Source organism: Sander vitreus, chromosome 20, assembly GCF_031162955.1.
Source record: "Sander vitreus isolate 19-12246 chromosome 20, sanVit1, whole genome shotgun sequence".
In the NCBI taxonomy this organism is placed as follows: Eukaryota; Metazoa; Chordata; class Actinopteri; order Perciformes; family Percidae; genus Sander; species Sander vitreus.
In genome coordinates, this window is record NC_135874.1 from 8,419,371 (window position 1) to 8,440,742 (window position 21,372).

Consider the following 21,372-nt stretch of genomic DNA (forward strand, 5'->3'; position numbering starts at 1 on the left):
CATAGAAAGTGGTTAGAAACACTTACCGCTGATCTCATGGTATTTTTAGAATTCTTGAAGACTTTTTGTAATCATCGTTTCTGAAGTTGCAACTCTGTTACCAACTTTCTTTCGCTGTCTATGGTTGCCATAGACAGTATATGAGATGGTTCTCTTAATACAGCCATGTTACCGATGGAAGGATGAAGAGATGTTACCTATCCATCCGCCGCCATCTTTGTTTTTAATTCTGAAACAGAGGTGCAACCTGGGAAACGGATCAAAACTCTATAATACGACTTTTTAAGAAACTGATGGTTACCTCTGTAACTCAAATGTATGATAATACCTCAGAGGTGCAAACTGGAGCTTGGTAAATTATTTTTAAAAGCAGATATTCTTTCGCATAACATAACAGCGGTATATGTTATGCAAACCCGTTATTATTACAAAAAATATAGATCACACCTATGTATCAAATACAAAAGTGGCTTAATGTTAAAGAATAATATATATCCATTATGGATCATGCTTCACCCACTTGTGAAAAATTGGGGTAATAATAGTATATAATAAAAACTTGATTTTCTAAAAAAAAAAAGTGAAAGATCTAAATTAACAACAGCCATGCTTTCAGCTCTGTGGGGCTGTCTTTAAGCTAAATGCTAACTGGGTCACAAATGTCTGTACAAACTTTCTTGACAATCTGTCCAGTGGTTTTATTAGATATATTAGATATTTCAGTCTGGTCCAAAGTGGAGAAATATTTTTGTGACAAAAGTATTGCAAAAAACAACAACAATAGATCAGCTGGGTCATTTTTTAACAGCTATGCATGGGTCAAGGGTTATTGTAAATGTGTTGTCTGCACACAGAAAATAAATGGTGATGATGATCAAATAAATACATTACTCATACATTAATCCCAAAAGTTTGATAAATCATACATGGAACATAATCAAAGTGAGTGATGTTACAGTACAGTAATTTCACTAAAAACCTGCACGTTAATTAAAAAACAATATACAGTTCATGGGGGCTAATAATCACTTGGATAAAAAACTGTTTGAAATTGAAAACCTTTGGACACATGCAGCCTGGTAAAAATAGCAGAGAATCAGTTCAGTTTTCATGCACATGTACATACAGAGAACATGTCTCTGTAAAACACGCAATACATACCTGATACTCCTTCATTCATATATTGCAGAGAACAAACACACTTTATTTTGCATGTTCTTTGTGATTTGTCTCATTAAAGCAGTAGAATTGGATAAAGACATTAGCTGCATACCAGTTCTCATAATGTAGTTTAGTAGATTTTAAAGAGAAAAAGTTAACAGCTGGATAATCATTGCTGGGGCAGAAGCCTCTATTGCTTTTAAGCCTGTTGATTCATGTATGAAATAATAATAATAAACAAACATCTTTCTGTTTTTGATCCTAATAATGATTATGAGCCTTCAAGTGTCTTATTTGTTGTCCCATGTTTAATAAAACATTTGTTCTAGCTGCAGTTTTCAATGTATCCACTGGGTGGCAGCAATTTATCTGTCATGTGGAATTGAACAGCACCCTGCCATCCACCCTCTGGACTCACAGGGGAGACAGTGAGGGGGAAAACACAGCATGCCATTGCAGCCACAATGATGAAGGTCACACCTTTACATAGTCCAGTAGTGTCGTGGAAACACAGATTTTGATGGGGTTTTTTTTGTTGTTGCATTTTTTCAGTTGAAATGAAAAGCTGAGTTCAACTTTTATCAGCACAAAATGTTGTGATTGAGTCAACAACATTGGAATCACTGTAAAAAGGAAGTGTCCGACCTGTTTTATGCCAGACTCAGTAGCACCAGATCCACCGACTCATGCTGAAAACATTACGGTCAACTTTTGTGTGCATAAAGGTGCGTGTACAGTCCTTGATCTTAATACTCGGAGCACAGGAAGTCGCAGGATCAACATTAAGGGCCCTGACACACAAACCCGATTATCGGCCGTCGGACAGTCTGGGGAGGTTGGTGACTCGAGTCTGTTCGGTGTGTTCCGTGCCGTCGTCCGTCGGAGGTGCTGTCGGCCTTCATTTTGGCCGACCCGACGTGCTCAGTTGGAGACAGGGCAGTCGGGACAATGGCGAGCGGATGAGCCTCTCAAAATCTGACGAAAATCTTTTAAACTGACCTTTGTCGATCTGAAATGAAGACAGATTCAGCAACTGCATGGCCTATTTCTTGCTTAAAATTTTTTCAGAAACACGTTTCGGTGAACTATTTTAGTACAACATGAGATAGTATTCTGAACAAGCCGCCATGACAGTCTGGCTGTGAATTTCCGGAGAAAAAAAGAACCACGTGACGCGTTCGTCCAATCAGCTCAGTGTGTTTTGAGGCATTTCTTTGGACCTCGGGGACCTGACTGATCAGTCCGACTGCCTTTTCTGCTGACGGTCGGCCGTCTGGTTGGTGTGTAACAGCTCTAAGAGTAACAACACCAATGAAAATAAGCATCAGGGGCGTCGGACTGGGGGGAAAAAGGGGACTGAGTATCATGTGAGGAGGGCCCAAAAAGATGCTAGCATGAATAGCTGTGGATGCGTGGAGGGGCCCATAGAAAATGCCTTTGTACAGGGCCCAGAATGTTGTGCTACGCCCCTGATAAGCATTGTTTGCATTATGCATGTTTCACCTGATTGGAGTACAAGAGTCTGGATGTTGCAATGTATCTTTAGACTAATTTGTATCATATTATGTTTAAACAGTTGTGGATTGTGTCAGATGTCAGTCAAAGTCCAGTAAAATATCACAAAGGCCATTATTCAACAAGAAACCAAATCAATTGCGACTTACAGATCATTAATGTTGGAAAGAAATGAGCAGCAAATTCTGATACTTGTTATGTCAGGAGAAATGTGAGGGTTTCCTTTAATTAATGAAATAATCACCACACTCTGCTACATATTTCCTCACACACATTTCCTTCCTTCACACACTTTTTAAAGCTTTAGTGCGTAACGTTATATTAATTACGTGATATTAATTAACATCCATTACAATCAAGCCATCACCAAATGAGTTGCTACAAAGCTAATTAAGACTATCAGCTCCACACAACACTCTCTGTATTTCTCAGTGATGCTGTGTTCAGAAGATTGTGGCGTCCGGTGACTTTCCCACGCAGAAACTCGAGTGAAGATAATTACCTCTTCTGAAGAGTCCATCATGTTTTTTTAATCCTCCTTGGCTACTAGTGACTGCGTGGAGGACGGGTGGGGGCGCGTGCGCGATCACGGAAGGCTTGTATCATGTGGACGCGCCGACAGTTTTGTTGTCATTACTTAGAATTCCTCATGGGGGCGACAGAAACTACGCACTATAGCTTTAAACTAACTGTAATGCAAATAGAGAGGGGTCATGAAAAATCGGGTGAAAATGTGAGGATCAAAAACACTCTGAACACTGACTGGGCATAATAAAAATGTATTTTCAAGTTAAAAAGCTCAAATATGGAAACCTGACGTGACACCTAAACTACTTGTCATTCTGTGTTACTCAAAATTGACTATTGCTACTTTATTAATGAACAAACACTTTTTTGATCGTGTGGCAATTGGCATAAGGAAAAAAAAAAGAATCAAAGCAAAATTTGTATGATTTGACTGATTGATTTCCAATGATTGAGAATTAGGATGAGGCTTATGTGACCCCAGCAGATCTGAGATGACATTAAAGCACACAGAATGGACATCCAGACATGGAAAGTTTTTAGGAAAATGCAAAAAATGATCAAGAGGTTTGGTGCTTTATGCTGCTGCTCATGAGTCAATCATTGTCATTAACAGAAAAGCGCCCTTGCTGGTATGGCAAATGGACTGCATCTATTTAGCGCCTTTAAATATCTCACATTAGCCTTTGCACGCACATGCACACGCACACACGCACACACACGCACACACACACACGCACACTCACACACTGCAGAGAAACTGCCATGCAAGGCTGTGAACCTGCTCAGCGCGAGCAGTTTGGGGTTTCGGTGTTTTGCTCAAGGACACTTCAACATGCTGTCAGGAGGAGACAACCAGGAATCGACCATAACTGGTCGACTGGCTCTACTGCCCGAGTCCCCCACACACAAGCAGCACACTGACCCACAGTACGACTGCTGAATGAGTATGTAGAAATGTATATTATATTGGAAGACAACTTTTTTTTTCATGCATCTTTTTCCCCAGACATTGTGGGTATTCACTAAAAACATTCTTCATGATGTACGCTGACACACGGAGCCTCAGGGTGGACGGTATGTTTTTAAAGAGATTTGTGTAGCTACATTACTACAGTACTTTGATTAATACTAAAGGACAATATGTACATTTTAAAAAGAATGTGTTACAGCTGTAGCTACTTTTTATGATTACTATGCAGCAAGCTTTCTGCTTTCTGATAGACTGATGTGCCCTTGAAAAACTGAAATATTTCTTCTAGTTCTTGAATTTGTTCCTTCGCAGGATGATAACACTAATCTTTGCTACAGTTCCCCACCCCCTCCCGAAAGTGTAATCCTGGACATTCAAGACCTTGATCTACTCAAGGCCAACCCCACATAGAAATTGGTGGGTGCCTTGTGAGACGCAGCAAACACAGCAAGATGGAGTTATTGTGCCTCTGTTGACAGTAGAGAGCGCAGTGAGTAATTTAGGCATTTAAAGCCTCAGTTAGATTTTGTTTTGATCTGGCCTGGTCTGGCTGTTCTGATACTCTGTACACCTCTGCACACCAGCCCAGTGCACATTGCTGTCCGTTTGTCTTCACCCCAGACAGTTAATGGGGGAGGACTGCTTATTAAAAGTGGCTGAGAAGGGTAGAGGAGGTGTAGCAGGGCAATTGGGCTGGTTTCAGATTGAGTTTTTCCTTCATTCATTCTCCTTTAAGGTAGCCATTAGCATCATTTGCCATCCCTCTGCCCCCGTCTCTCCTTCTCCCACCACCCACGGTTCCTCCTGCCCCGGCATCCAACTGATTGTTTGACCAACCGTCCTCGGGCCCCTTGTGGAATCGCAGCCGAAGCGTTTTCCGGATAACAAAGCGCTCCACGGTGAAGCTGGCGCAGAACCAGGGCACGGCATACTCGGCTGTGATCAGTCCCATGAAGTTGTAGCGGAACTCGGAGTAGTCCCAGGGGCAGGCGTTAAACTGGCGCAGCAGCAGCCCCGTGCCGAACTCCCACAGGTACGTCCATGAAGTGTAGATGATGCAGCGCAGCAGCACGGGGCAGTGGCCGCGCAGCTTCAGGTACATCTGCTCCACGATGAGGATGCAGGTGCCGTAGATGAAGAACGCCCACACGCTGGTCACGCCGGGGAACTTCCAGTTGCAGTTCACCACAAACTCCCAGGCGGCTGTGAACATGACCTCGCAGAAGTAGCCATGGATGGCGTAGAGGTACCAGCGTGACAGCGCTGTCAGAGGTACAGGAGCCTCTGGGGTTTCCACGGTCACCATCTTTCCTCTTGCTTTCACGCAAATTTTCTATCTGTGGTAATGCGTTGCAGGTCTGAGGAGAAAGTAGCGAAAGAAAGGTGTAAGAAAGGGACACAAAGGCAGCACGGTACAATATCATCAACTCCATCAAACTTCATTTAAAGTTCATGAACTCAAAACCCGTTTTTGATACTTGCTATGCTTCCTTGGCATTTCTTTCTGAAATAGACATTTAATGTGTTTACATTCGTGACGATACATTCGACACAATCAGTTACATTTATATATATATATATACAAAAGCAACTAAAATATGATTTGAAAATGTCATTACTAAGATCTTCCAGACATTTAGATTAAAAACAATAAATATAAAGTGTGAATTTCAAAATAAAGGCGCCTCTTAAAGATGACGATATGTATTGATATTTTCACTTTGTGTCAATAACACTGCATCGTTGAGGATTAGATTGACTACGATCCAGATCGATGTATCGTTAAACCCTATTATTTTGTGGCAGAGTTTGCCATTTCCTCATGAAAACGATGCGGTATGTAATACAGCGTTATTTTATTACATTGATATCGGCCTAAACTAATGGGGATCCTTTAAGAAACTAAACTAAGTTACTGATAATTAAAACTGAACATTCTACTGCTACATTAAAAGCGTTCAATTGGCGAAACATGGGGTTTTATTGTGAAGAAGTCAAATGACAGGAAATGTATATGTCACCTCTGTAAATGCTAACCATGGTTGTTAATCAAAAATGCGTCTACAAGTCTTAAAGTCTTCAAGTTTTCTATATTTTTGACAGCGGCTCAGTTTTACATATTGCAGGTCAAAAAAAAAACAGCCCCAGTGAGCTGTTAGATAAAAAGCTGCAAGCTGCACACCTCCAACTCCTCAGCAAGTAACCAAATCCTTTTACTGTGTCCTGCTGTTGTGTGAAAAACTACTTATGCTGTGCACAGCATGAAATCATCACGGTTGCTCATGACATAATGGAAGAAAAAAAACGCAGATCATTGACGGATTACTTTATTAAATCATGTGCTGTACTGTAAACAGACACAACAGTTGATCTTCAGTTAAAAAGGTAGCTGTTTGAGTGTCTGCTGTCGTATTAAACTGCACTTGGCCAGTAACCACGGGTGTCCCCAAATCAACCAGGGCTGAAATCTTAAGGATTACAACTTGAATTGCAAATTATACCTAGCCAAAAGTGCAATTAAGGACAAGGCAATAAACACTTCAGGAAGATGAAATTAGAGACAGCAGGACTGCAGAGGACTTGAACTCTATGGCCTTCCCTCACTTGATGCTATTTACTGACTGACTGAGGGGGTCTCTTATGTAAGGTATAGCTTTATCATCGGACTGCCTACATCATGTTCTCTTTTTCCAAATTTCACAGCTTGACACATACAGGCTTTGGTATCAGGTGTCAGGAGGCCCACGCAGGGTTGGATCCGTCCTCTTCTTTCTTTATCACACCGCATGTCTAATAAAAAACACTGAAGGCAAACTTCCCGATTATCGGCAAGCATCATACAGAGGAGTTCAAAGACCACACGGTTGAGAAGGCCACTGAGCGTAAATCTTCTGCTAAACAATGCCCCCAGAGGAAACTGTGTCCCATCAGCAACCATTATACAATGGATCATAACCGCTCTGCAAAATACAAGCTCAGAGAAAGGTCAGGAGTACAAAAGCTTGTTTGAAGAACAAGAGCCGGTTTTTTTGGGCTCTTTTTGACTTCAAAAGGCTGGCTGTGGCCCAGAGTGGGCCCGTGGGGATTAGCACATTTCTCCCAAAACAAGAAACAAGGGTTTCATGTGAGGAACTGCGATGGATAACTGACCTCTGTTAACCCCCTATACCATCTTTTCACTGCCTGCCTGAGAAACTCTCCCTCTCTTTTCATCTATCCAAGCACACCTGGATCAAACAATGTTTTGCTCAATATTTTAAGCATTTTGCTTTATCCTGCAGAGAGAACTGGATGGAGTAAAATGGGTTTACTACATCAGAAACCTCTACAATTAGCTGCCTGTTATAGTAAAGAATGCTAAACTGATGGAGTTTTTTTCTCCTCATGTAGCATTTGACTTCCTAAACAAGAGGTGGAAATAGAGATTTCAGACTCATCCACTGCTGAAAATCATCACTTCATATGTCTTTCTGTTTATGTTAGTCCTTTCATTTTAGTAGCTTCATATAGCAAGACGTGATTTCTAACTGCAAGCATGCATGAAGTGTACGTTTTTCTCCTGCACAAGATTTTACAAATTCTTTACAATTGTTCAATATCCATAAATCAGTAACTCATGTCCACAATGTGTTCTGACATGTTACTTTTATTTTTGCTCTAACTTTATTTGGACAGTCCAATGTTTATCAGGGATGAAATACAACAAAAGTCCCTGGCCGGACTGAAACCCACGTTGCTGTGATGACATGATCAGCGTCTTAAAACCGTAAGCTGCCAGGATGCCCCCCACTTACCCTTTCTGTGTGTATTAAGGCATATCTATTGACTTGCTGCCTCGGCATGAAACAGTTCACACACTGGGTGCTTTTTGATTCTGTTGTTGTTGTTGTTGTTGCTGTTGTTGTTGTTGTTGCTGCTACTGTAGTACATCGCCCACCAACCCACATTGGCCCTATGTATTGATCAGCAAGGTTCCTGCCAGCTCTTGCTGCGGCAGCCCGCTTCGCCATCGCACTGTATTGAACCCTACGGGACATCGCAGTGGGATGAGGTTCAGAATAGCGAATGTGACAGAGCTGGCTGCTTTGTAAACACGGGAGGACACAACGCAGGCAGGGTGCTGCCTGAACTGAAAGGGAGGGAAGTCTAACCACCAGGGGTTTGTTTGAGGACACAGAGGGAAGACACCAACTGAGTGTGTGTTTTTAAATGAACCAGAAAGATTACGAGCGAGATTGAGAGCGAGAAAGGGAGTGTACGAGAACAAGCTTTAAGGGTCTGTCAGTTAGACGCTCCTCCGGCTGCAGGTAAACAGACACAAGCAAAAAGAAACACACCATTATGAAGGGTTAGCAAAGGTCGAAAACAAAAAACTAAAACAAAGGAGGTGCCTTTACTGTGCCGAGAGCAGGCTGACAGCTGCTGAACTCTGACTTTGTGATTAAATCAGAAACCTAACCCATTGCTGACCTCTCATCACACCATAATCCCTGTCAATGTACTGCAGCTCTCTGACTCTGGCACAGATCCGAGGTCTATGCAGACTTTTGGAAGGTCACTTTGGCCGGCTGCAGCGTGGCGTATAGAAAGCAGCAGTTTCCAATGCGGTTAGGTGACCTAATCCCTGCTTCATCACCGCTGATGGAAACAGCAGCTGCTCTTGTAGTTGCAGATTTAAAGGAGAATTTTTTTACGCCAGTTTTTACGTTAATGTTGATCGCTGGAAATATGCGAGTACAGTCGATAGAAAAAAAAACGAGCCGAATCGGTGCGGTCAACATGGAGTAGCTGCAGCTACGTCTACGAGCTTCCACTTAGCTAAAACGGCAGTTGTCGGGGCAAGTTTTAGAGTGCCTTTGTGCCTCTTAACAGACACAAAATGCAATTAAAAGGTCTGTGCCACATGAACAGGGCCCTTACGTGACAACAAGATGCGTTTTCAACTCAGACATTGTTTAAATTCACCTACCCTGTCTCTATCCTGCCGGTAGCTAGCTCGCCCTGCTAGCTGCTAGCTGCTGTGTGTTCAGCCAGGCTTATTCTGTGATAATCATCACGCAACAGTTCCGTGTGTATTTGTAGCTCATCCATTTTGTGTGTGATCGATCTGGTGTTGGTGAGTAGGAGGCTTGGCAGTGGTGATCTGTGTGGTAGTTCCCTTAGCTGGACTAGCAGGCCCGTCCGGCATCCTTGCTTCTAAATCCTCCCCGCCTTCGTCGCCTCCAGCTCCCCACAACAATCCACCGAGCGCCCGCTGTTCTGGTTATGTCCTCCAGAGGACAGGTCATGCCTTCGCGACGAAAACTTGAAGTTTATTCCCCCTCAAAAATAGGTAATTGAGCACTGTAGTGGTTACGGCCATATCAGTGACTATGTAACTACATGGAAACGGGCCAAATGATGTCTGTGGCTTGCAAAGATTGCTTCTCGGAGCGATCGGCACACTGTTTACCTTTTCCTGCTACAACGGGTCTTCTCTAATGCTATCACTGTGCAAGCCACAGACATAATTTGGCCCGTTTCCATGTAGTTACATAGTACATAGTATTTATAGCGATCAAGATTAACGTAAAAATTGGCCGGAATTCTCCTTTAAGACTTATATTACAGTTCTTTACTTTATTTTCAACAATTCTGCTTGTCGAATCATTGTTTTAGTCATTTATCAAGCAAAAGTGCTAAATATAGGTTCCAGCTTAGGATTTGCTGCTTTTCTCTGTTTTATATTTATAATAAATTGATAAAATAATTTTTTTTTAAATCTACAAATGAATCAGTATTTCAAATAATAATGTACCCATGCAGGACTACTGCCCTGAAATCTGACTGCTGCACATAAAGTAGGACAGGTTTATGGCTTCCTGAGTCACTACTTATTGATCCTGAACACATTTTCTTGTTTGTGTGCGTGATGAGCAATTGATTGAGTGATTGGCGAGAAGTGTGTGTCAAGAAGGGGGGGGAGCAGGTGAACTTTCTGAGGCAGCACAAAATAAACTGATCCGATCAATTGCGAAGACAGATCAATTACCCTTGAAACAGCAAGCTGGCTCTAATCCTAAACAGCATCACTTCTCCTTCTCCATCTGGAGCAGGTCTTAGGCAAATAGAGTTGTAATCCCCTTTAGCCAAAATATCATTGAAAAAAAAACAAATTTATTCGAAGTGTCGTCCAACCACGTCCCACGAAAATATTTAGAACTGTTCCCAATGGTCACACTCACAGGCAGGACGAAAAGCCTGACATCACAGAGAGGGTCCTGCCGCACTAATTGCTTTAATATCCGCACACTTTCTTACATGAATGCATGACGTTGCGCTTGTTTTCTACACACAGACAGTGAATGTTGGAATAGTTGTGCTATTGCCACTCCTAAATCTAGATATTCCCCACAGAGACGCATATAGTATCCAAGTTATCACAAACAAGTACGGCTGCTGATAGAGCAGGAGAGACGCCATGAGGGCTAAGACTAAAAGCCTGGACGCAGCACAGCCAAAAGAGCCTTATATAACTTTATAGTAGACATCCTTTCTATATCTGCAAGGTGAAAGCCTGAACAAAACAAGCGGAGTGGTGGGGGAGGAGGGCTATGTACAAAGAGTGATAGTACAGAGCTGCACTCTGAAGGGATTTGTTACCAGAGATTCATAACTCCTTGTCCTTAACATTGTATAGAAGATGTGAAAGTTTTTTACACTACCCTTTAAAAAAGAAACAGTCATGTTGCTAATCCAATACAACAGGTTGGCATTTGGATGCTAACTTTATTTAACAAATCAGGTATCAGCCAGACACTGGACTCTGTCACTGTTGTTAAAAAAATGACAAAATGCAACGGGTAAGAAATCAAGGTACTGTAATATGAATAATATTGTAATAACATTTTAAATCTCCTGGGATTCAGTTATTGTAATGTTGAAATACATGGTAACGGTATTTAAGCAACTATTTAAATGTTATTTTTAGAATACATACTTTTCTGAACTTAAAATAACTTAAAATGATGTATATTCACATTACAAATAAAGTTTTCTCAGGGCGTCCTGGTGGCTTAGGGCTTTAAGAAGAATGTAATCCCAACATCCCCGGTTTTAATCCAGACAGATCCCTCCTCTCTCTACTCATTTCCTGTCTCCCCTCATCTATCCACTAATAAAAGGCAAAAAGTCCCGAAAGAATATAACAAATATACAAAAAAGAAAGGAAGACAACAAAGTGTTCCCTAAAGCACCAATAGCAAGATAAGGAATAACTAAGGTATACAAATAAAAACTGGGTTTGGTTTCACATGGGAACTCAGTATCAGCCAATATCCTGACTATTTCACTGTAGGTGTTTGGATGGAGAGGAAAAAATGTGATAGATGCAACTTTAATTCTTGTAATAAGCACGTGGGCCCAGATATACAGGAAAAGAAGTGGTTGGTATGATGTGTTGGGGGAGGGGGTTTCCTAAACTATTCAACCATCCGACATGCAGTTCTGATGAAGCGTAGTGGCAGCTTAAGGTGTCACTTTCTGCTGATGTTGGAACAAAACCTCTCAGTCGTTTCGCCTTGATGGTATAGTGCAAAGTCTGTTCACTCTTCCATATGGTGCCTCGTCTTTGGGGCCGGGTGCACACTGTGCTGCAATCAACTCTGACTTTGAATCTATTCTGGTCTTCTGTTGTACCTCTTCTTCTCTATCTCTGTCTCTGCCTGCCCGTCTGTCTGTCTCCTAATCACCCAATAAATATCCACAAAATTACCTTTTAACAAACTGACCTTTAAAGTTCAAACCTCTAAAAACATCTTCTCTTTCCCTCTGTCTATGTCTTTCTCCCTATATTAGTCCCCCACAAACTACAGCTCTTGATCTTTTTGCAGTTTAATAAAAGAACCTAATGGTGCTGAAACACCAAGGAGATTGTCAGCCGGCAGCCCAAGTTGGACAATCCGTCGCCCTAGTTTTTGCGGTGTGTCACGTACCGTTGCTACTCGTCGGCTTTTTTTCTGGCGATCCAACATTTTGAATCAGCGTCTGAGACGTCATTGAGTAGAATCCATCTGATTGGCTATTCATTCAATTAGTGCATGAGAAGAAAAACAGCAGTGAGGAAAGCAAGCAAACGACTGTCAAGCGGGCACACACAGAAGGCTCATTTTTCATCCTTATCTCATCTGATCAATCCAATGCACAGAGCTGTCAAAACTGGCTAAAAATAAAAGGGAAAAGTACAACGAGATACATAACTACTTGTTTAGGTATATTTATTTCAACATAAACCTTTTAGGCGAGTCTTTTAAAAATATCTACATACCTATACATTACAAAATAAACTAATAAAATAATGTCCTATACCATTAAAGTCATTAAGACTGTAAACCTCTCTTCCTCTCTCTCTCTCTCTCTCTGCACCGTGGTTGGTGCTAGACTGACAACTGAGCGCCTTAGCAAGCAAGCTAGCTAAGTAGCAGGCCACTAAATTAGTAATATTTAACTTTAACTTAATGTTTCATTCACACACTCTTGTCACAGTCTAAGAAAGCACATTGCTATCACCAGATGAGTGACAACTTGTTCGGCTCATTTTCTGTAACCAGTGTAGCATTAAGGGATGTTGGGTGGAATTAGCAAGATAGCTAACTAGCTTGCTAATTTCCGCGGGCCTCTTAGTCTCTCCGCTTCCATACCGCAGCGAGACCATTTGCCGAGAGTACAGATGAGAGCCCGGGAGATGGACAATCTGGTTAAACCATGTCCTGGTGGATTACCGCCGCCTGCTGGCATGGAGAGTTACAGTATTTCCTCTCACGCAGGTGCAGAACGTACATGCTAGTTGGTTGTTGACTATAGTCTTTAGCAGTGTGTTCATGCGCAACTTTTAGGCCAAGACACAGGCGACGTGGTGCAACACGAGGCGACATCATAGTTGGCCTTCGTCGCCACTAGATCTTTTACCGTCTGCTTGGTGTGTCAGCACCTTAAAGGCTCTGACACACCAACCCGACGGCCGACGGTCAGCAGAAAAGGCAGTCGGACTGATCAGACGGCTCCCGTCTCCCAAAAAAAGTGCCTCGGAACACAGCGAAGTGACGCCGACTTGAGCGTACATTCTGCGCGTGCGTGAGACGTAATACCTCTCCATAACAGCAGGCGGCGCTAATCTGTATTGTCGCCCAAAAAATGAAAACCGGAAATGACGGAGCACGCTTTCGTCAGTTATTATTTTTATCAGAGAGTGTTGATAACAGTGTTAAAATAATGGATTTTTAAAACAAATCCCACATCAAAATATCTTCAAATAAATAAACTAAGGAGACGTAGTAATGTCTGAAATCAAAGTAGATTACGCCCTAGGTCGTTTCAAAATTGCATCGCGATTAATTTTTTTTATCTCGAACAGTGGTGATCTTAACACATTTATATTGATTTTTAACCGATTCACAATGCATTCTTATATCCCTATTATCTAGTATTACTTTTATCAATTGTTACACTGTTGCAAAGGGACTTTTTAGTCAAGTTCAAGAAGATACTAGCATTGTCAGCTCTCGGGCTTCTTCTTGTGGAAGAAGAAAGCTGTCGCAGGCAAAAAATAAGGAGAAACCGTACTAAGCGGGTGAAGCCATGGATCTCACAGCGACAGGCTCAAGGAGCTTGCACTGATTCGCTAGTCAAGGGCTAGCACTCCGTCAATCAGATTGGTCATTGAGTCCGACTGCCCACCGGCCGATTCAACAAGTCAAATCGGCCAAAATGAAGGCCGACGCCTCCTCCGACTGACGACGGCACGGAACACACCGAACAGACTCGAGTCACCGACCTCGCCAGACTGTCCGACGGCCGATAATCGGGTTGGTGTGTCAGCGCCTTTAGACATGGAAGCTAAGCCCATTGTCCTGAATAGCCCGTGGGTCATGCCCCATAGATTTAAAATCTTGGAGCAGCTACAGAGAAAGCAGGAGATTTACTGACATGCTCATCATGCTGCAGTGGAGAGTAATGCCTCTAATGGAGGGATGCATGCGCCTGTTAATCTGTTATCAGACAAAGAAGCTTTATAATCAATCATTGACAATGCATAATTGATGCTGGCTGCTCTGCAAAGGTTTGAGTAATAAAAGATCTTTGAAAAACAAAAGAGCTTTTGAGCTAAACTGTCACCCGCTTTGAACAAAGTGAGATATTTAGCATGCTGTTTAGTGTTTTTATGTGTACCCAAAGTCTAAAAGGTGCCGAAACCTCTTCTAAAGCAAATACAAAAATCACTTTTATACAGTACAATTGCATTTTTTTTTAAAAGAGAATACTGATACTGGCTTTTTGAGGCCAATACTGATATTTTAGTTTAAAAACTATTGATACTTTTTTTTCCATATAAACAAGCCTTTTTTTAATAAGGACCCCCTAAATTTAGTTATTAAAGAATGGTGACCAGTATACTGTATGTACTGTAAATAAATATTTTTCTGCTAAAAAAAACTTCCTCCAAAGTCCTCTTTGGCGAAAATATGCTTGCTTTTATTCTTTATATTATGGAGCATTTTGTACCTGTATTGGAACAGTGCAGCAGTACAGACAAAGTAAATTCCCTCACACACTTACAGGATAAATGTATGTGTGTGTGCCTTTATTGTCTCATTGGGAAGTTCCTACTAGAGGTCTTCAGCACATGTACAAACAAATCTTTCAACAAACGAACAAACTTTAAACTGTAACTGAACTAATGAGAAGCTTAAACAGTGCTTTTATAGGTTAGTTTTCTACTGAACTGACAGCTTGGACCAGAAACAGCCTGACGATATATGGTGCTTGTGTGGGCACAGTGATGCGACCACTGAGCTCAGGGGGAAAAAAGTGAACAAACTACACAGTCAGTGGCTATGAATCTTTGAACTGAACAAATTATTTGAATCAGCAAAGTGATTTGTGATCTCCACCTCCATTCTCACTCACACACTGGAACATTTTGGTTTGGAAACTCTCCTCTGCCTCAACAGTGACCTTTTATGTGCCTTTAACCTGCTGTACAAATGGGCATTCCCAACATACCCTATATGGTCCGTTATAATAGGAAGCAGGAACTGAAATAACTGCATGATTGCATTATGACAGGCCTATACTTAACACTACACTAACTTATACCAAGTGTCCACACAGCTGAGGTTGGCTGAATGATATTTTTTAAACCAGTGCTTGTTATGGGGTCATTTTCAGGCTGGTGCGTGGGTTATAAATAGGTCCAAAATGTCAATACAGTCTGTGTAAAGCTAAGGGGGAATATGGGCTACCATGGCAGCAGCAGCACGGATTATTTCACCCCAAATGACAGTGAACTGCAGGCCTTATATGGAATAACTCAATGAGGAATTTTGGAAATCCAACCCACAGCCACATTTGGCACAATTTTTGCATCCATAAATGTGACCAATAAATGAAATAATGATAGTAATGAATAGCCTCTGTAGATAAAACTCCACGGGTTGTAATTACATTAGATGGCCAAAGTCATCATGTTTTGTCCCAGGGGCCAGTGCGCAGGCCCGGCTTCCGGGACTCCGCTGCAGCATCATGCCTCCTTCCCACTGAGCAGTGCGGTACGGTTATCCTCTACCAATAATTAAAAAAAGCCCTCTGAAATCTGACGAAGGCGACTTGGAAACACTTATATCCCTTGCAAAGCATCATTGAAATGCACAAGACACAATTACACACACAGAGTCATCTTTCTGAGCTTATATCGACAGTGCCAAATGAAGAGGGATGCAACCTGTTTTTTAACCTTATGTGCAGCTTTTTACTCTGCATTGATTACAGTGCATTTAATTTGCGACACAGTAAAACAAAACAAAAATAGGCTTGTAAAGCTGCCAACTTGCAAGCAAGCACTGACCGAACGCTATTTCCAATCTAGATAAGTTAAGAAAACAAACAGTATATCATTTAAAAGCTTTAGAAACACAATGAAAAGCCATGCTAACATGTTGGCTACATCGGCTCCAGCAGACAGACGTGAATCATCCTCAGTGCAGGTTTTTTTATTTATTTATTTTTACCTTCAGATTAAGCTCGGCGGTGTCTTCCTCAGCACACAGGCCAGCGGATCAAACACATCACCCGGGGATATTGTCCAGGATGTCGCGGTGCTTGGTCCGCAGCTCGTCTGTTAACCTTCTGCTTCTCCTTCCTTCACGGTGTCTCTGCTGTCCGGTGGAAATTGACACATTTTACTTCACTGCAGCAGCAGCAGCAGCAGCAGCAGAAGCAGCAGCAGCAGCAAATGCTCAGATAGACTCACGCACTTTTTGCATCCTTGATTAACCATTTCTTCACCGCAGCTCAGCGTGCAGATATCCAGACTGGTAGTCACTTGGCTGAAAGTCCCCTAGCTCAGTCAGTCTGTGTAGTCCCACAGGACGTTGAACGAGCTTAGTTAATATTTAAGCACAGTGGCCATCTCAAATAACATTAACGTTAAGCATAGCGGAGAATAAATGACTCACAGTAACACTGTACTTTAAACTCATAATGTAGCTAACTGTAAGCAGATGTATGGACACTGATAAAAGAATAGTTTGACATTTTGAGAAGAACTCTAATTAAAAACTAAAATACCTGTTCTTTCGATATGAACCGTTAGTTTACAGCCACAAGACAAGACAGCTAGTTTAGCTTAGCATAAAGACTCAGTCCAAAAGGAACAAAAACCACCTACCAGCACCGTTGAAAGCTCACTAATTAACAGGTTATATCCATATCCCGTCCGTTGAATATGTAGCTAGCTAGCTACAAAAGCAAAGTGTAAAAGTAATAATTTTTGGTTTTATGGGCAGTTATGTGCTGGACTGGACAGGTTGCCAGACAGACAGCTGTTTCCCCCTTTCTACACGAGTGCTATTTAGGGAGGGACATTGCATTCACAAAAGAAAAATGAAACACCTTATTTTGTAATAATGAGATTGCGATCTCGCCAAAATCTTTTTGTTTAAGGTAGCTAGTATGTAGAAATAGCCACGGCTAGCCTTGGTCAAAGCTAGCTAGCTAAATGTACTTTTTAGCGGTTTCCTGTAATTGACATATAGGATAATGATTGCCATGTAGATTTCATGTTTACTGTGGTTAAGCTAGCTACACATAATAGTTTATGCAAAATAGTTTAATAAATGGTTTTCATGGTAATTATTACAAAATGATAAAAAAAAAAATGTATTCCTTGGAAGTGTGTTATCAACCATTTAAATAAAGTGTTACCACATTTCTCAAAGTAAATGACTGGATTACTAACATTTATAATTTATTTATGTAATTTCTGTTTAATAAGTAGTAGAACATATTGTTAAAAGCGGCTAAATATTGCACAAACATCCCAACAGGGGACATTTAATTTCACCTGGTTGTAAGAAATTTGCCTTTAAAGCTCAACACACAGGTAAAGTTAGGTGATTACTGCCCTCATTCATAATCTTCTGCAGGTGTGTGGAGCCAATCAATCTCTATACTTACTCTCACTCTCAAGGTAGCTAATTCTGACTTGAATTTCTAGCTCAATTATATGAAATTCTCATAAAACTTACACAATCATGACACACATTTTTCATTGTTCCTGTTCCGACATATTTTTTTCAAACTTTTGAAGACTTCCTGTTGTGTAACTACACTTTCAGATATTTGTAGTTTGCAGTTTGAGTTGTGAACCCTCACACATATCCAGTGACACAAGTATAGGTGACACCTGCGCCAATAATAATGTATCTTTCTCTGTGTATCTTTGTTTTAGAAAGAGCCAGGAGTAGTGTTTGTTAGGTGTGTAGCAGCCTGAAACCCATATATCAATATCATTGTCATTAACGTCATCACTATGATTTACTACTTCCTTCAGGCCAGGTGAGTTATTCTGCTATAATCAGTTACAAATAAGTGCTTAGGGTTAGGTAACGACTTGCAATCAGTTATTACAGGAAGTCTGTGGCTGAAAACTACAATGTCTTCCTGTTAATTATTATTCAGTAGTGGACTGTGAGAGACCTATTTTTTCCATTTTATATTCTATCAAAAAAACATTTCACGATTTGTGTTTTAAAGGGTGCCAATTTTGTCCACTTCCAAAAGCTTTTAAGGCCTAGACTACAATATATTCAGTTCATTTCCCAGACTTTCCAGAAGACTGTAGAAACTCTACTCTGACATGTAGCATTGGTGATCTGAACATTGGTGGTTTACATTTCTTTTTTTTTCTTTTTAAGATAATGTTTTGGGCGTTTCCGCCTTTAATCACCAGGACAGCATGAAAAGGGGAGAGAAAGGGGGAAGACATGTAGGAAACCTGCCGCAGGTCGGAGTCGAACGCTGGGCCTTGTGTCGAGGAATAAACCTCTTCATATGGGCACGCGCTCTACCAACTGAGCTGCCCGGGCGCCCTTACATGTATTTTTAGATGATTCCTTGTAATCACTAGGTCATTACAAGAAACCAATACTTAGGAACAATACCACAGTGTAGAAATGCTCTGTTACAAGAAAAAGTCCTGCATTCAAAATTATGTAAAAAGTATTTCTTAAAGTATCCATCTGCAGCTCGCCACATCAACAAGGCCCGGGACTCCCACACCCCCTGATCAATATTTTTGCACATCCTGCACAGTTATATTGTACATATTTGTTATAAGGTACCAAAAGTAAAAGCACTCATTGTGCAGAATGGCCCATTTCCTAATATTGTAGGTCCTATATTATGTTATTGTATGATAATTATTGATGCATTAATGTGCTCATCATTTTAAAGTTGCAGCTGGTAAAGGTGGGGCTAATTTCAATGACATAATAAACTGGGTCGTTTGTGAATTTCCCCCCGGGGTTCCATAAAGTTTTATCTTAACCTATAATAATACACCATAATGTATGGTTGATTATATTTTGTGTTATTTATCTGAATCTGTTAAATAACTTAAATTGTCTGATAAATGTAGTTGAGTGAAAAGTGGCAATGGCACTACCCATTCTTATAAAAATGATTAAACCTGATGATATATGATAATGTAGTACAGGATGTAACTGAAATATCGACCCTGATAATTGGCCATTCCTTCTAGTTTTAAGTGGTCTTCAAAGGTCCCTCTCAAAAAGACGTGAGTGCCTGCTCAGCGATTTGTAGAGCATTGTAATAACGTTATCTGTATGCTCTCTAACCAGATATTTCAATTGGACGTTAATGGTGGATACTAAAAAAAATACCTTACGGATGCCATTTTCCACAGAGCCTCGTAAAGACAGCAGGGGTGCTCAGTCATAATCATTACGTTAGCAATCAGCATCGACCTACAGATGAGTGGACTGAATCAGAAAATAGCCGGCGAGAACATTCATCTGTGATAAGTACGAGCAAATACTATAAATATTGAGTTTCTCCAGAGCACATACGAGCCCAGTCAGAGAAGAACTAAGCTCTAATTGAAGCCAAAGGCCGGACTATGACATATTTAGAGACATGCAAAATTGCAGTTTGTAGATTTGTTGCATACAATCTGACAGTTTGAGAGGATTTAATAGGAAAACTGAGAGAGACCACCCCATTACACATGTGCAGGACTGATTTGAGAAATTGATTTAGAGGCTCAATATGGCCTGGCTTCCTGTCAATGGTGTGAGATTCCTTCTTTTAAAAAACAAACTGTCCGTATAGGAGCTACAGATAGTGGAGACAGGTGTTTGGGGGCTTGCCTGATACTTTTTTCACTTCCCCTTTTTTAACTGAAAGTTATTTTTCCCAGTATTTAAGCCTGGATACCAGAGGTGGAAGTACTCAGACCTTTTACTTAAAAGGGCCAGTGTGTAGGATTTAGGGAGATCTATTGGCAAGAAAATGGAATACAATATTCATAACTGTGTTTTCATTAGTGTATAATCACCTAAACTAAGAATCATGTCTATGTTAGCTTAAAATGGGCCCTTCGTATCTACTTAGGGAGCCGGTCCTCTTCCAGGGAGCCCACCACGTTGTATCGGCATGTTTCTACAGTAGCCCAGAATGGACAAACCAAACACTGGCTCTATTGGAGGGCCTTTCGTGTTTTTATGTTACCTGAAGGTTTGGAACATTTGGAAAGGGAGGGGTGAGGGAAGGGGTATTCAGTTGGTTGCAATCTGCAACCTCACCGCTAGATAACACTAAGTCCTACACACTGCACCTTTAAAGCGTAACTCAAGGCAAAGGAAACTTGTAACTAAAACTATCAAATAAATGTATTGGAGTTAAAAATAAAAATATTTGCATCTGAAATGTAGCAGCGTAGAAGTATAAAGTTGTATAGTTGCATAAAATGGAAATATTTAAGTACAATTTTGGGGTACATGTACTTTACTTACATACAGTACTTGAGTAAATGTACTTAGTTACAGTACTTGCCACCACTGATGGATACACATAAAGTATATCATCATATTCAGCAACTCTTGCAAACATCCAGTGTAATGTTGTCTGAATGAGTTTTAAATGACCAGCTCACACAGGTCAGTTCAAAATGTTTTTAATTTTTATCTTAAATCTTATATTGGGATAATTCTGTTGATTGTATTTTTGGTCTGACTTAAAGGATTGTACTTTTGTTTGCCTGGTCTTTTTTCTTGCCCTGTTTTGTACAATTACCTGATATATCTTTACATTGTGTGTATGTTTGTTTGTTTATTGCTTGTTTTTTTGTAATAGGCGTGGACATTAAATAAGCCTTTCAGGCTACTCTCCTCTCCTGCACAGTAGTTGCTTGTTTTTTTTTAAAATTCTGTTGTATGTATTTGTTTGTGCAAATAAACTAAATAGGTGTGTGGAGTTTGACTAATAAATCTAATTGATCAGGAATCTATGACTGCTGTTACCACGGTTGTAGAGGCTTTGACTTTTAGGACACTGGCCTACAGTGGAGCTGGCTCATTTGGGACTTTCAGGCTCTCCTGTCTTCAGCTCAAACAAGCACACGAGACTGTTTTATGATAAATGTTGTCCTCTGGATTTTCATACATTTAAAAACTAATCTAGGTAAGTAAATGCATTTTAAATCACTTCTTAAACCCATCTTTCTAAGAAAGTTCTATCTGTTCCGTCTTATTTTATGGTTGGGTATTTTATTCTATTTCATGCATTATGGCAAATAGTTTTATCTTGTTTTTCCCACGTTTTAAGAAGCGCATTACAAACAAATATTATTTGGTCCGTTTCCA

The 21,372-nt window shown here is 40.7% G+C and overlaps 1 protein-coding gene across 1 annotated transcript; it reads right to left on the reverse strand.

Moving 5' to 3' along the window:
* Nucleotides 1-683: 683 nt before the first annotated feature.
* Nucleotides 684-16,376, reverse strand: tmem229b (transmembrane protein 229B). The gene is made up of 2 exons (XM_078278275.1): nt 16,219-16,376; nt 684-5,532 (listed from the first exon to the last, which is right to left on the reverse strand). The coding sequence occupies exon 2, from the start codon at nt 5,478-5,480 to the stop codon at nt 4,896-4,898; it is 585 nt and encodes a 194-aa protein (XP_078134401.1). The 5' UTR covers nt 5,481-5,532; nt 16,219-16,376; the 3' UTR covers nt 684-4,895.
* Nucleotides 16,377-21,372: the final 4,996 nt, after the last annotated feature.

Bases quoted from the DNA above. Each gene is read 5' to 3' on its own strand.
- tmem229b (XM_078278275.1), bottom strand. From the start codon at position 5,480: ATGGTGACCGTGGAAACCCCAGAGGCTCCTGTACCTCTGACAGCGCTG.